Source organism: Folsomia candida, unplaced genomic scaffold (assembly GCF_002217175.1).
Source record: "Folsomia candida strain VU population unplaced genomic scaffold, ASM221717v1 Fcan01_Sc002, whole genome shotgun sequence".
Lineage (NCBI taxonomy): Eukaryota > Metazoa > Arthropoda > Collembola > Entomobryomorpha > Isotomidae > Folsomia > Folsomia candida.
In genome coordinates, this window is record NW_019091194.1 from 8,600,655 (window position 1) to 8,617,667 (window position 17,013).

The following is a 17,013-nucleotide window of genomic DNA, read 5'->3' on the forward strand; positions in this document are numbered from 1 at the left end:
TCTCATGTTGTAGCGCGAATTCGGGTTTGTTTCGCTCGCACATTTCTCTTCTCGTAAAATCTCTGTTGAAAAATTGCGTAAATTTTTGACGTTCAGCAGGGTAAATAATAAAAAAAAACAAAACAAATAATATATAAATCAGTAGGAGGAAACAAAGAACGTTAGTAAAACAAAAAAAGAGTAAGTATATAATGACGGTGACTTGAAACTATTTCAACTAAATAAAATACTAAATATTCTACCGGTGTTTCGCGACGGTAGACGGACAAAGATTAAAGGTAAGATAAATTTGTAGTTACAATTATTCTAGGGCATGCTATTTACTTTGTAATTAATTACAGTCGGCTACAGTTGATAGTACAACCATCATCCTCAATTCAACCATGATGGGTTTGCGACCGTTGGGGGTAACAAAATTGTTAAATATTGCACAAAATGCTATCCGTAGAAGGCAATTTATTTCAAGCTCAACGTTGACAACGCACGAGAACACGATTACATTTTCCGACGGGTAATTCTTACTAAAAAACAATAGATTATATGGTGTTGACAAATTAGTTGATTTTTTAAAGGAAAACATTAAAAGTTGGCACTGGTCGCCTTGCTCGAATGGCTGATGGTTGTGCCGTTGCGTCATTTGGTGATACTTCAGTAATGGTCACGGCAGTGGGAAAGATAAAATCTACTCCTCAAGGTTTCATGCCCTTGACCGTGGACTATCGTCAAAAAGCAGCTGGTATGTACAACGCAGATAGTGGGATGAGTTTTAACACAGGACCTTTTAAATGACCATCTTGTTTTTACTTATCAGCCGCAGGAAGGATTCCAACAAATTTTCTGAGAAGAGAGCTGGGACCAACTGAACGGGAAATATTGACAAGTCGACTTATTGACAGGTCCCTTCGCCCCCTCTTCCCCGACGAATATACAAGTGAAACTCAAATAATTTGTAACCTCTTGGCTGTTGACGGTGTTCATGACCCAGATATTTTAAGCATAAATGCGGCTTCGGCAGCGTTAAGTGTGTCCGACATCCCTTGGAACGGTCCGGTTGGAGCTGTCAGGGTTGGAATGATTGACAATGAACTAAAAGTGAACCCTAGTCGGCGAGAAATGAGTCAAAGTATCCTTAATCTAGTGGTGGTTGCAACCAGCCAAAATTTGGTGGTCATGCTTGATGCTACAGCAGACTGTATTTTGCAACAAGATTTCCTCAAAGCAATCAAGGTTGGAGTGAAAGAATGCCAGTCAATTATTCAAGGGATTACTCGACTTCAAAAAGAGGCTGGTAAACGGAAAAGAAACGAAACGGCAGCAGCAGCCGTTATTGAAGGACAGGGACAAGAACAAGAGGCTACGAATAAAGAAAATTCTCTCAAAATAGAAAAGTTAAAACCTGGTCAAATTCCTCCCGATTTAGCAGATGCAGCTAAAACATTTGGAGAATTGAGACTCAAGGATATTTTCATGGATCACACATTTGATAAGTTGGGACGTGATAATGCGGTTTCTGCGCTTAGAAGTGATGTGGTAGATAAGCTTAATAAGAATTTCCCAAATTATGATCCCAGCCTTATCAGTGAGTCATTTAGCAAATTGACCAAGAATGTGTTTCGACAGTTAATACTAGACGAAAAGACCAGATGTGATGGGAGGTCATTGGTCCAACTGAGAAACATATCGTGTGACGTAGATCTTTGTAAACCACTTCATGGATCTTCACTATTTCAAAGGGGACAGACTCAAGTGTTTTGTACTGTTGCTTTTGATTCAATTGACTCTGCACTCAAATCCGACCCCGTTTCAGTGATTACTGGTGGTTTGAAAGAAAAGAACTTTTTCCTTCATTATGAATTTCCTCCGTATGCCACCAATGAGACGGGAAGAGGTGGTGGTCAGTATGGAAGGAGGGAGATGGGTCATGGTGCACTAGCCGAACGAGCACTTCGTCCAGTTATACCAAAAGACTACCCATTTACGATAAGGCTTACCTCGGAAGTGTTAGAATCGAATGGGTCATCTTCAATGGGTAAGTTTTATGTTTCATTCATGCAATGTAATGTATCCAAGGACATCCATTAGTTCCTCTTTCTATATGCAAAGATTTATTTGGCTTTATTAAATAAAGACTAGATATTTTGGAGCACTTTTGCATATACATTATTTATGTATCTTTCTTTAGCGTCGATATGTGGGGGGAGTCTGGCGTTAATGGATGCCGGTGTTCCCATATCTGCTCCGGCCGCTGGTGTGGCAATTGGTCTAGTTACAAAGTTTGAGGGGGGAGATACTAAGCATTTAGAAGATTATGTTCTGCTGACGGATATCCTGGGCATAGAGGATTACATGGGAGATATGGACTTTAAATTAGCTGGGACAAGGAAGGGAATCACAGCCCTCCAGGCAGATCTTAAGATTCCAGGGCTTCCATTGAAAGTGGTGATGGAGGCTGTGTTGCAAGGAACAGATGCCAAGAATGAAATTCTAGAAATTATGAAACAAACTATTGCGGCACCTAGAACAATAAAGAAGGACAATATGCCACTGGTGGAACAAATTGAAGTTCCGACACATAAACGAGCCAAATTCATTGGATCTGGTGGAAGAAATGTGAAAAAACTAACATCGGAAACTGGTGTTCAGGTAGGAATATAAATTTATATTTATGTATTTGATGCATATGTAATGCTTTATACATCTTAATTCTGGTTGTATCATATCTCAAAACGATTAGGTAACCGAAGTTGATGACATTCACCTCAATCTCTTCGCCCCCAACCAAACAGCATTGGAAGAAGCAAAAGAGATGATAAATGAGTTTTTGACAGAACAAAGAGAACCTCAGTTAGACTTTGGGGCAATCTATACCGCAAAAATTGTTGAGATCCGGGATATTGGTGTAATGGTTACTCTCTACCCAAATATGCAACCTGCCTTACTTCACAACTCACAACTGGATCAAAGAAAAATATTGCATCCTAGCGCTGTGGGTTTGGAAGTTGGACAAGAAATTAATGGTAAGAATCAAAACTTGTCCATTAAAGTTCGCTTTATCGTATGGGATTATATTGTCTAAAGTTTTTGTATGTTTGCAGTCAAATACTTTGGTCGAGACCCAGTTTCTGGTGGCATGCGGTTATCCAGGAAAGTTCTACAAGTTCCTCAAATGGATTCAACAGTTGTTCGTGATCTCAACGCCTCGAGATAACATAGTCTTTACACAATCAGTTCATATTATAGTCATGTATGCTTATTTGTTCATAATAAGGACGACAATAATTTTACTTATATCACTTGATCATTACAATATAATAGATTGACTGAATACATATAATTCTAGAAACTTGAATCATGATTAAGTCGTTTATTCCACCTTCTCTTTCATGAATATTATCCATGGGTGCTACCATTGGGAGGTCTGAAAATTACAGTTTTAACATTGTGCTTATGGACAAGAACTTGATAGGATTGAAAAAAACTTCGCAAAGCCCAATATCCTCCGGCAATTAGGCCGTAGTCACACTACTGATGCTATCCAAAACAAAAATAAAATTGTAAGTTGTTTACTTTAGTACGTAAGTATACATACATATTAACTTTCCTTGTCCAGGAGCTACTTTCGCTGTGTCTCTAAACCTGTGCACTTTATATTTCACTTTTATTGTCGTCGTCTGTAGTCACTGGAATTAAATATCTAGAGGGAGATGCGACCGTTTTTAGTAACCCATAAATCCTCAAACTTTGGTTCCTTCCTGTATAACAGCCAGCAATGTGCATTAATTACCAAATCATTATATTACGTTATTACACCAGTAAATTTTTTATGACCATCGGTTCCTCTATCTCATCATCCATCCGCTTCCTGTCGCATTGCACAACGAAACTGGTGAAAGTGGAGAGAAATCATGAGAAATGTGGAAAAGATTTTACTCCTCAGTGGAAATATGTACAATGCTCTATTCGCATGCATCTGTGTCTAATGTGCCATTGCTTAATACTCGTCATTCCTCGAATGATGAATCCTATTAGCAACTGAATTATGTATACATTATTAAACCTGCCCTAGTTAAGACAGTTATTTTGACCTCAACTACCTATATTTGTAAACCTCCCCTCAGTATATTCATGTCTGTTGGTATTGTTCTTTAAGTAAGAAGAATTAAATGTGGGGAAAGTTGTGTATGCGTGGGCAATGAAGCTTCAGAGTAAGATAGTCAAGCAGCACAAGACCACATATATCTTCCAACAAAGTAACATGTCTCATCGTGTGGTCCAGCGTCCAGCAGAGGTGACGGTGGTGGTGTGGGCAGTTGGGCACTGTGGACTTGCACGCTCGTTATTCCTCGAAATAAAGGAGAAAGTAGAAAGTTTCCCTCGTCCAGTTTCTCACCAAAAGTCCCAAGGCATTCAATGAAATAGTTTGTTGGTTGCGATTTGTAACATCTAAAAGTTTGCAGCTAAAATATCAACATTAGTTTCTCTACAATTCATATTATTTTTTCAATTCACAATGTTATCCTATTTTTTCTGTAATTTTCTAACAAACGAGAAAATGTCCTCCGCAGAACATATGAAATAGATAGATGACAGTTGTTCCAAATGTGACACAATATCTATTTGCATAATTTTAGCCTAGAAAGATGTTCTGGTGATATTACTTTGCATGTCAGGACTGAATGTGTTAGTGTCTTGCACCAAGGAAGAGTTAAGGACCAAATTAAAGTTTCATGAAAAAATGAAAGTCAGTCAGAAGAAGTTGCAACCGGAGTTACAACCGTTTGTTAATCTTTTCTTCTATAGTAAGACGCTTGTTGGAAGAGTATGACCGCTTGGTTTGAGATGTCTGACTGTAACTTTCACCTCTTGTCACTTCTTGTAGCCAACTATTTACAATGCCAAATAAAAAATTCATGGGGACTATGTACCTTCACATATGTATCTCTTTCGCTTTCGCCTCCAATTTTAACATTGATCGATTCCATTTATGTTTCCTGAAAAAGTGGAAAGGATGGTAATGACGTGTCGGTCAAAGTCCAATTGATGATTTTAAACTATAGCTCCTCTTCAATTTTTGAGGTCGATTGTCGATCCTCACATCACATACATAGTGATTTCCATAATGAAAACTAGATGTTTGTCTTGAGGGAATTGGAATTGTGAACTATTGTGACGATTACGATAGTGCGTCAATAACGTCAAACGCGGTAGGTGCCTACATATATGTTTACACTACTACATACAGATATACGTAGGATCTTGAGTTTTCTATTTACCATTCTCTGGATTCCAGAGAAAAGGACATTATCATCGAAAAGTGTCGATATATAAATATTCTTTCCATCGTCAGGCACGTCTGTATTTATTGATATGGAGAGGAACCATGAATTACGGACCCACAAAATTAACATGGCACGTGGTGTAAATAGGTGCTGGCTAACGGCTTTTGTTCATGTGAGTAGAGAGTTTATATATGTGCATGACAAGTAGATAAGTACAAGTTAAAAAACATTCAGAGTGAGAGTTCAACTGTGCTTTTTCTACTGAATACACGAAACAAAGGTTTCAAATTTTTTTTGTACACAACTCGTCGTTTCGTTATCATTATGGTTTAAAGGTTCAGCTCCTACTATCGCTTGATATTGGACCCATGTGTGAAAAAGGTAAAAGTTACACTTTCATTGGAAAAGTTGTCAAGTGTTCTCCTGGGCCAAAGTTTCATTAGATTCGTCCGGAATCCATTGTTCATTGTTTCAGGTTGATATAATGAGGTGTATACGTAGGCAATAATTACAAACTTTTCTCTCATAATGTAAGTATTGTAGGTGAAACTGTATTTGCCATGCTATTAGAAATAGAAATGCAAAGCATTGTAAAAATAAAACAATCAGGGATTTAGCTCGAACCAATAGGTTGCGGGCATCATCATCGTGTCCGTCTGTCCGTCTAGGACATGGTCAGATAAATTATCGGATCAACTTGAAGTTTTATTGTAAGTGTACAAATTAGGAACCGAGTTCGAAAAGCGTGGACATACCGCTGGACATGGGGTTGACCGGTTGGGTTATGTAATTAAGTAGGTGCTGCTAATTTTATACACTGGCGTAGAAGCTTTAGGTCTACATACATACATGCATAACATGATTTTGTTGTCCCATAAGGTCTTCCAAGCCCAAAAAGGATTTTACAAATCGGTCGATAAAGCTTAAATTTAGTGTTAATGATATACGTATGCATGTATGTATTCAAAACCGATGCGCAATGCATAACGATAATGAGACAATGATTTTCGAAATTAAGAATACAAAGAAAGCAACTGGCTCGGATTTTTCCTCCCTTAAAGACTCGGTATCAAAGTCCACAAACGATAACGAAATATTTTCTAAGGCAAGATCGTAATAACCTAACTTCGTATTAGTACAAAGAAGTCTGATGCGACATTTCGTTGTTGAATGAGTAAATATGTCTTGAGGCTAGCACAAATAAGTAAGACAGGATTTGTTTCCAACAAAAGTCAGTGAACTCAGGAGGAGAAAGTTCATAGCAAAATACAAGGAATCTTATTCGCAGCAAAATAATATCGTCGTCAACATTCAGTTCAGTAGGGAGAAGGTGAAATGATCATTTTTTGCTTCAACAGCTGAACACGACTTTCTTTCTACCCTGTGTTCCTCGTAAAGCGCTTCTGGCTGGGAGAAAGCAACAGACAGCAGAACGCCTCAGCAAGGGGATCCACAAGTTGGAGAAAGTGATTGTGTGAGCATCATGATGAGAAAGAGCAGATGGAAACTTGCTTGTCTTTTTGCCAAAGTCTTAACTTGCCCCAGAAATTGTAGTTTGGTTCATATACTTTTATTTTATGTTCACAAAAAAATTATGCCCCATTAACGGCTTTGTTACCGAATACACGAAATATCTACTCATTCTGATAATTAATTTGTTAGGAAAGAAAGCTATTACATGCACATATTTATCAAACATATAAATAAATGCATAAATATTCACAATAATATCGCAGCAATGTAATAAGAATAGGAATTTCGAAATCTCTTAGTTTCCCTTAATTAAATCCTTGCTTGTATAAACAGTTTTCTTTCACCTGCTCCAAATTCCACTACGATTTCATCTTATTTTTTCTCAATATTCCATCGTAATTTAGTTCTCCAAAATTGCGAACACTCGAAAGACAACTTGATGACCTGTATTCGATTGCCCAGTTAATATTTAAAGTGCGTCTTTAAAATTGGCAGGTTGTATTTATATTAAATTAATCCTATTTAATTGGACAGAAAAGCAGGCAAGCATTTAATTTAACAGAATAGTATGTAAATAACGCGTATCATCAGTATGATTAATATACTGAAAGTAACATGCAGTTTTGGTGCCTATCCGCAACCTATTTGCAGTAATTGATCTTAGAATTATCAAAACTCTACCGACTGGTATTGTAATAACGCCTACGTAAATTTAATATGGTAGGAGACGAATAGATTGTTTATTTTTCCCATGCTATAGAAGGAAAAAGAAAAATAATAATTAAACCAAATTCTGAAACATTTGAATGTCGAATGCATAACCTTAATAGTTTCACAATCCAATAACATTAGCACATGATAATTTAATTTACCGACTCACACCACCGCGTGCATGTTGCATTACATAATATGTACATTTACATATCTTTGTAAATATCTATTGACGTTGAAAATTATAACTTTTAATACCCACTATCAGCTCGAAATTGAGAATCAGAATTTAATCAAACTCCTTTCTCATCCATTCCACTGTTACATAGACAGATATGTACGAGCACATGCGTATGTACATGCACACATAACCGCTGACAAGGAAAGGAAGACCTGCTAAATCTATTTTATTCACTAACGGAGAAAGTGATGCATGGAATTGAATCATGCAAGTAAATATTCTGAGATAGAATGGAAATGGAAAAGAAAGACTCTTTCCTGCAATAGTTGTAAGATGCGCAATTTGTGCAAAATTCTGGGCATAGCAAAAAGGATCATAAAACTCACCGTTAAAATCTTGGACAGCAAGATCAAATCACGGACGTGTCATGGACATTTTATAAATCAATAGAAAACTTGGTCTGGACGTGCTGATAAATAAAATGTTGCAATTTTCCATGCAGACTGAACTTTCAATATGTACTCAGCTCCTTGCCTCCTTGTTCAAAGGCTTTGTATGCGATTGTCGGTTGAGTGGTGGTAACGGGTCAACGGTTTGCTTTGCTTTCTCCTGTTGCTTCGTGCTGTAGAAACCTTTATGCCACAACTTTGACTGTCGCAACTTTCCATTTTCAATGAATTAGCAGTGGAGTTTATTTTAGTTGCATTTATTTTGTACCCGACAAATACAAATACGTCAAGAAATTACAAACGCTGCTCAACAAATAGATTTTGTTTCAGAATATTAATGATATCGCAAAAAAAACCTGACAAATTTCATACGACTTTATATAACTTATGCATTACGAATGCATAAGATACGATGCATTATTTTGTTGATTCAATTTGAAGATCCAATATAATGAAATGATGGTACTATTCGACAATAATTCTTTACGAGTACACATGTATCTATATTTCCATCCAAACTTAACTATAATTCTAGGAGCATTTTGATTTTGTGACTCAGGTGCTCTATGATACATAGAGAAAATACAAATGATGGACTAATGCTACTCTAAATACTTAATGCTGAATTAATTTGTAAGGATTTGCATAGTACATCCCTCACTAAAAATAACTAGTGGCAGTTGTACTTGAAATTACAACGGTATGTATGTAGCATACATATTCAAGGAAGAAAGGTTATAATTCTGTCGTCATTTGTCTGTTGAATTTCGTCTGAACGGGGAAAGCCTTTATTCTGCCTGTTTTGCTTAACCATCGTTAGTTTTTATGGCTAGCCATCGCAGTACCAAAACAACATTAAATGCATACGTAGAGTACGTACGTATGTACCGTATATTGACCAAGAAAACTGATGAACGCACATGACAAGAGACATATGCACATATATCTAACTATTTCGTATGTACATATGCACATCGCCCACTTAGGAGACATGCATTTCCTTCTGCTTACTAATGGTGAAGGCAGTAAGGAAAGGATGACAATTTTAAGGAGGGTGATGTTGGTGGTGGTGGTGGTAGGACGGGGAGAAAGAGAGAGAGCATGTCCTTTCTCCAGAGCAAAGTTCACATGATATGTTATCCAGCAGGAGCAGAGTTTAGTTAGTACTTTCCCAACAGCCACTAGTTCCACTCCACCGAACTCGGGCTCCACTTACTCCCCTCACGCCAAATCAGGACTTGGCCAACAAAGTCGAATCCCTCGCACACGTGTGGTTTCCACATTTCATTCAATCCAGGTAATTCCATTGTGACCTTTGTTCTTTGACCATATGTATTAAGCCGTGGTTTCGAGGGAGGTCAGATGCGCAATAAAAGCTTCTTCTTAGGTGAAGCTTTGACAAAAAAAAACGCCATAGTTCGCAAAACTTGTAAAAGTTACCAAATGAAATAACTTGGTCATTTTTTAACCGATTTAATTGTACGTTCTACTAACTTGGATGAGTGAAAACCAATCTTTTCCCGAGACATTAATCTAAAAGCACCCTAAAAAGTAATATTTCGTTGTATAGAAGAAAAGCATGAAGACGTATTTACACAAATAAACTTAAAATTTCTCTATCTATCAAAAAATGGCTCAAAGATTGTTAGCTTCTAATTAAACTCAAATGAACAAAATCCGTTAAGAAATGACAACGTTACTCCACAATGAAATTATCGCTGCTTGGTAAAATTGTGCTTTAATTCACTGGAGTATGAGTTGTATCCGCTTATTGGCACCTATATGTGTTGACATGTGTACTGATTACTGATCCATCGAAGTGGCTGTATTTTCTCAAATTTTATTTTACCATTCATTGTAGCAGCTAAATTATTTCTCGTCTGATAGTTTTTCACATTTTTTCTGTATCTACAAATTGAATCATAACAAAATATCGTAATGCAGAAGATGTATAAAGTCGTACGGAATTTGCCAGATTTTTTGCGATTGAGAAAATTTCACATGAAAACTGTGTATGCATTGAGGGAGAACTATTTTAACTTTTTAATCTCACTTTCTTTTGCTTCACCTAAGCAATCCTTTTTGGGATTATCTAGTTAGATACCCAAAGTAAGTACATAAATGGTGTACTATATACACTAAAAAATGTCACTGCGTAGATAAGACAGAAACCATCTACCCACTGATATTCAGAGAGCAATAAATATGTATGTAAGGATCGATTTAATCAACTATTTACGGTATTTTAAATCATATAATTTCACTATACAATAAAACGTAACGCATCTCGTGATTCACCTCACATGAATTACTAAAAGATGACCAAATAAGTATTTAGGCATGGAAGAGAATTTATATAGTAGAACCAATTACTGCATATTTATGTATATGTGACCATACGCATACGTATCTATGTCGCGCTCCGTTGCACTTACATAGATTATTTTCTTCATAAAAATGTGACCTATCAAGTATGACGTGCGAAGCATAAAGATTGGCTAGTTCATATATATTGATTTTCACATTGTCATAGCCTCTGTCTTTGGAGGAGGATTAAGTAGCGCACATTTCTTGAAAAATTTCATATTAGAAATTCCTGCTGTTTGTGTACAAATAGGGATCGTATCTCATGATAGAGTTTTATGTGCATGCCGACGTCAATCAAAAAATAAGTTATGAGGCATGCACACCTTATTTGTATCAAGGCCCAAAGAATTATTATGCAAATCTAATTAATTTATTTTTATTGTTGTACAGAGTTACATATTTATGGATGATAAGTATTAATTATCTAATTAATTAGCACCTACATACTCAGCCAACCACTGATGCATGCAATTTTAAAGATATGTATATTGAATTCAACAAGTTTGGAGGGAAGCTACAAGTTGTTAAAATTTATAGTGTAATTACAAATAAGGGGTGTCGGTTAGAATAGATAAAATTACTTTAATTTGATTGGTGATAATTTTTGAAATATTGAAGAACTGACGAGTTTCTCGTCTATATATTTCAAGACCAACGGCAAGCAAGGGGTATTCAATACTTGGCATTTCATCCGTGTGGTGCGATAAATTTGCAGCACAGCAAGAATGAAGAAACTTGATCACACTTTCACCAGTTTAACTTTTACTACATAAATAAGCGACAACCCAGAAAATATTCCCATTCACAATCTAAGTAGTAAGTTGAATTTTATACAAGTCTCAAAAGAAAAAAAAGATCAACACAGGGGAAGAGATCATATGAAATGATCCCAGATTTGGATTTCCAGCATAAAGAACTTATAGTATAAATAATCCACAAATCCCAGACCAAAGAACCCGACACACTTTTTTCCCCATCATGTTTTCCAAGTGTTTAAGAAGTGTTTGATCTCAAAAAACATTACATAACTGAACGCCATGCCACAGCGCCCATATTAATCCCAAGTATAACATGCATACGTACATACATACAAAGTGCAGGGAGGAGGGAAGGAGAGAATCTGCAATGTTTAAAGGCATAAAAACACCCAAAGGTTGAAAATTGGTATTTGTGTATGTATTTATGTACTTGGGAGACAAGTTTGTTTGGTTGGATGGAGTGGAGCAGTGGGACAGGGACACAAACAGATTTCTTGTTCATGTGTGTGAAAAGATCGACACGAAGGTACAATTTAATTCTGCATTGGAATGAAGAGGATAATTTGCGAATAATAAAATTCTCTGTGTGAAGTTGCCAATTGGACGGATGCGACGACGAGAGAGAGAGGAGACCAATAACGAGAACCAAATTTAGATTTAGATTAAGGTGTCTGCTGCTGCTGCTGCTTCTTCTTCCTGCCTGCTCGCCAATATCATCTCTCTCCGCTAAAATCTCATTCCAATCCAACATCCAATCTAAAATCCACAGGCAAAGTCAGTTAATAAGTCAGTTAAACACAAACAGTTTTAAGTAACATATTATGACGGTATGACATGTGATACGGTAGAGCCATACGAATAGTAACACGAGTAGAGCAAAGTCAAGTGAGAATAAGAGCTCATCATCCCCGATATTACACATACAAACAAAACTTTATATAATGGCTGTGTCCTCAACATAGTTTGAGAGGGATTAAGCAGCTCAGCAGAAACTTGGGGATATTATTACCTACGGGTGCTTGATACACAACCTTTTCCTGCATAGCAAATCCGACTTTATAGGTACGTATAATTGGAGATGAAACCCATGTGCATTTCGTACAGTGGTACAGTTTCGTACCGTTTCGCACTTTGTTGCAAGATACAGAGACCCGTTGCAACACTTTAAAGTCGGAGAATATGCGATTAGGTATTCTTATAAAACCCCGGGTTGTAAAAGTTGGACAGCATGATAATATTATTGTATGTTTCGAATTAGTCGAAATCATCAAGCATATGTAGGTGCATATTTACATAGGACTCGTCATAGCTCCCTACATATTTACATGTGTACATGCATGTGTATGTATCAACGGAGGATGGATCTTGGTTTAATCTGATGTTAAATGTATGAGCGGATCTTGTTCTTTTTCTTCATCGTGATGATGATGGCATATGTTGTATGAATACGCTTGAAAACTCTTTAATTGAATAGAAAGGAACGCGGAGAGTGAAATTTCTTCGGTGAGAAAAGGAAAAGGTGGCATTCGCCCAGATTAGATTGAGCTAGGGGAACCTTATTAGGTTTCTCCACCTTTGCCAACAAAATGTGTTAAACTTGCTTGGATGTAAGTAAGGAGTTGTAAAGTCGGTTGGGCCAGAATACCCGGTTGGTGGTGGGTCGCTCCTGCTCTAATTTTAACACTCGGCTGCCGGTGAGCAAAAATAGACTCATTATCTGCCCCACTCCGACCCCGTCCGCAAGTCTGAGTTAGTAGTGCATTGTTATATATTATTTTCCCGCATGCCTCCTTATCTTCCCCTTCCACCGGGTGAGATAAGATAGGCCCCAAGTTTTACCAGTTTGAAAATTTACAATAGTCCTCCTCCGCTGCATCGACAACATCAAAAATTTAGAAAAAAATCAATCCCATAATCACCAATCTCTGAATCTCGACTCCTTTCTCGCCTTGGTAGTGTCATTACTCACTCCATTCATCGCACTGTAAAAAACAATTTGACGGAAGCCCGAGTGTGTGGTGGTGGTGGTGGTGGTGAAGGAAGTGAGTTATTCTATGAATAAGGATCCTAATAGGGTGAAACTATTTTTGAAAATTTCATGTTCCTGATGATCCTCAAATAAGTACTTTCAAAAGTAGGAGAAAAAAAACTTGTGCAATTTTTAACTGTGTAAAGTTCAACTAAAGTTATTTCGAAACCTCATTTGGCAAATTCGTGATGTTGACTTTGTGAAATTAAGGTAAGCATTTCCACTCAATATTTATTTTAAGACTAAAGTTTGACGTCAAGTTTATGGAGGCTTTATAATTATTCCTCGCCAGATCGTTAGAGGAATGAGTTTCATTCAAAGTTTCATGTAAATTTTGATACAAAAATAACGTGAGAATACTCAATTCGCCTTCTACTAGGTCCACATGTAATTAGTATAAAATCATTCTCAAAATAAATCTTGCACAATTTTCAGCGAATGCTGCTTACTACATAAATAAATAAGTATATTTCCATTTTAAAACGTGATCTTCAAGTTGGATTAAAAATATAAATTTTCCTTCTCGCATACTTATTATGCCTCGTAAGATTTTTAAACTCTGGAACGTGGACCAGCATGTTTAATTTAGAATTTGAACTTTGGCGTTCAGTAAGTTTAGTAGTTTCCATTAAAAAGATGGGATTGAAAATCGGAAGTAACCGAACTGAATATTTTTGTCGAGTGAGCTTGACGTAATCGAGTTGGTTCTATCAGACGAAGACGGAAGTCAATCCAGAGGCGAACCAAGTCAAGCAAACACAGAATAGTGAGAGATTTGTGGGATCCATTCATACGAACTGTCATCTCTCTCCTTCGTCTTTTTCCCTCATATCAATCCGCACCACCAGTCACCATACTCATTTCTACATAATAAATATGTAGCTGTCCTCTCTATGCGGCTTTCATTTTGTTCGATACAAGAACGATTCACTCTTTTCTCACAATGTCCATAAATTACAATGGCACGAAATGCCCCTTTTCGATAAAATTCGTCAACTCAATTCTTGTGGATTTTCTCTAAAAATAAATGGAACCTCGATACTCGATATCCCAGCATGAGTACATAAATTGGGAAGGAATTGTAGTGGATTTTTGGTTTGTGTTGAATCTTTTATTGTACTACTAACCTCTTTATCATACCTCCATAAAATCTGAGATGAGCTGGACAGGTTTTCTCCTGTCAATTTTCTCCTACTTACGGCTGGCACTCTTCAAAAACTTTGCTTTCTCTTATTTGTTTGGAAGGAGTACGAGTGAAGTTTCATGGCAAGACTTCTTGAATTTCCACTTTACTCTCGAAATTTAATCTTTCACTTCCCATCCCCAAATTCTCGAGTGGGAGACAGTATACTCGCTGTCATCTACACACACACGCACTTATGTATATCTTATATCAGGTGTACGAAAGTAGACGACGTACGTAATGTGTAATCATTTCTTCTCGAAAATCGAATTTATATCTCTATTTTTATTTAGCAACATTTCTTTCCAAAAGTCCTTGACTTGAAGTTGAAATTGGTAAGCTCTGAAAAGTTTCTACGACTGCTGGAGTACATAAAGTTTTAAGCTTATCGAAACCGTGTACATATGTAATTTCGCAATCTGTGGACTCTAATATATTTACTTACCTACTTATGTACAAGTGGTAAGTGAATTTAAGCTTACAATTTCATAGACCTCAAAAATACGACAGCATTCTGTATGACAATTATCTTGATGCACTTACATATTACACAAATTGATTAAGTCATATGTTCTTTCTGAACGTTGTTTCAATGTCACTTTAGCGAAATTACGTCATAACTTCTGTTGGATTTTGATAACTGTTGGCTTCAAGATGATACAAATTGATGCACGTCAACTAAAGTAGTGCAATAATTTATTGCTGCTGTCCGTAACACAAACAAGTTGGCAATAGGGACACCCCAGGAAAATAATGCGAGTGTCTTCCTTCATAAAATAATCGATTATTCAATGCCACTCCATATAGTTTATTGGTAGCTCACATTTCTCGTTGTAATCCTCATCATATTACTCGTTTGCGGCCAGATGCAACATTTTCTCTGCTGTTTCTAAACTTTCGCCAAACTATAGTGCAATTGATATGTTGGGAAAGCGATGGGGAACAGGAAGGAAAATGCTAGTTTTTATTCGCCAGATTTGATGCCCTGACTTCGTACCTATCCAAAATCTCGCCACAATCTGAATTTGGTTTTGGATTTGATCTTCGCTTTTGGTTGTGTAACTATATACTTACTGCAATTACTACTGGTATATGTGTATGCATAACCAGGCCAAAAAGTATGAATTATTGTAGCCGATGGATCGGAAAGAACTGAATAGAACTAGCGAAGCATGAATCAGATACAAGCGTCAGCACCAAATAAATTACTTCTTTGTGGCGATTATATTTTTTGATGCGGAAGATTCTTACCAATAAGAATTCCAATGAATGTCTTACTTTTTCTTTCATAGTTTTAGAGTTGGTGGTAATTTAAATGAAATTTGTACTTTATCTCTTCTACTAAAATCTGTAAAATGGTTATTTTAAAAGTTCCACAAATATATATGATAAACTTCAAACAAATCTCAAACAGGTACATAAATTGATTCCATCATCCTATAATTCAATTGCATTTATGTGAACCTCATCAAAGTTTTTAGAAAACTGTACCATTTTCCTCAACTATATTTTGCCCAGATTGAAACTGCCAAAGTGCAGAAAGAATATATCCGCCGACGAGAGTCGTTTTTTTTGATAGGCTCAGTGACTAGAATTTAGTCCAGGAAAACAGAGTTGGTTAGAGTGGAATTGTATCAAGAGCTTAGTCTGACTTTCGCACATACTGCAGATGTGCTGCTTGGCTGAACAAGATGAACAGACAGATGAAATAAAATAGAGACAACGTGACCGGACTTGGCAACGATTCCATACTGCTTTCACCTCTGTCACCCGAAATAATGGTGCACGCAGTCACCCTGGTGGGTAGTTAATTTCCCACTCACTAGTTACGTGGACAACTTTCGATATATTATCATATAGTTCCCCAAGACAAAAAACTGTTGCATCGAATGCTATCTCGCTGAGATGTTCGATCTACAATTTCACGCCAAAAGTAAGGTTTCATGCATTATAGAGAAATTGGTTTGGGTACGATGATATCAAGTAGTTCTCAAATTATAACGGAAATCACACATAAATCTTGAATTGTGTGAACGCATCTTGTTCCTACTAATAGTTACGCATTGTAGAATTTTCATCGATGAACGATGGATATGAATCTTTACACTGATTGATGTCATGTTATATTTACGTAAGTTATGATGAAGAAAGTTGAAAATGATACATGTATACACAGCACGATGATATTCGATCTCTTTCCTCTCTAATAAGTCACCTCAGCCAGTAAATAGTAATGATGAAGCCGTTCGAGTTTACTGACTGACTGGCTAGGTTATATTTTTCCAGAGTTTTTGGCACAACAGACTTGAAGAGGACATTGCGTCAACTATCAATATCTGCAATCTGAGGGCAAAATTAGATAGCTAGTGGGTGTACGTTACAGAGAACAGAGAACTACAAGAGATTCATTATGTTTTTTAGTCGTTCAAGATTAAACAAGAGATTAGCAACATGGTACAAAATATTTCATAGCAAACTTTGGATCCTGAAAACTACAGGGGAAAGATACAAAATAAAATATACAAGAAACAAGAGGAGGAGTGTGCTCCATTTTATTAATGTTCTTTGGGCTGACAAGCAGAC

At 36.7% G+C, this 17,013-nt stretch overlaps 2 protein-coding genes across 5 annotated transcripts in view; both read left to right on the top strand.

Moving 5' to 3' along the window:
* Positions 1-7: 7 nt before the first annotated feature.
* LOC110844500 (polyribonucleotide nucleotidyltransferase 1, mitochondrial) lies at positions 8-3,349 on the top strand. The gene is made up of 7 exons (XM_022090716.2): positions 8-278; positions 342-511; positions 573-736; positions 812-2,029; positions 2,183-2,643; positions 2,735-3,017; positions 3,096-3,349. The coding sequence occupies exons 2-7, from the start codon at positions 384-386 to the stop codon at positions 3,206-3,208; spliced, it is 2,367 nt and encodes a 788-aa protein (XP_021946408.1). The 5' UTR covers positions 8-278; positions 342-383; the 3' UTR covers positions 3,209-3,349.
* A 6,020-nt stretch (positions 3,350-9,369) lies between these two features.
* The window catches only part of LOC110845257 (sodium/calcium exchanger 3), a 40,108-nt gene continuing 32,464 nt past the window's right edge, over positions 9,370-17,013 (top strand). For 2 of the 4 annotated variants that reach the window (XM_022091644.2, XM_035848769.1), the window contains exon 1: positions 12,879-13,457. The gene's annotated coding sequence lies outside the window, so the exon portion shown is untranslated. Of the gene's footprint in view, positions 9,391-12,878; positions 13,458-17,013 lie in introns of those variants that run through there. The other 2 variants (XM_035848768.1, XM_022091643.2) reach the window with 2 other exon arrangements.

What these genes read in the sequence shown, in the direction of transcription:
- LOC110844500 (XM_022090716.2), top strand. Translation starts at nt 384, where the DNA reads ATGATGGGTTTGCGACCGTTGGGGGTAACAAAATTGTTAAATATTGCA. An exon ending in ACGATTACATTTTCCGACGG is followed by an intron (nt 512 to 572) that starts GTAATTCTTACT and finishes GATTTTTTAAAG; the next exon opens with GAAAACATTAAAAGTTGGCA. An exon ending in AGTTGGACAAGAAATTAATG is followed by an intron (nt 3,018 to 3,095) that starts GTAAGAATCAAA and finishes GTATGTTTGCAG; the next exon opens with TCAAATACTTTGGTCGAGAC.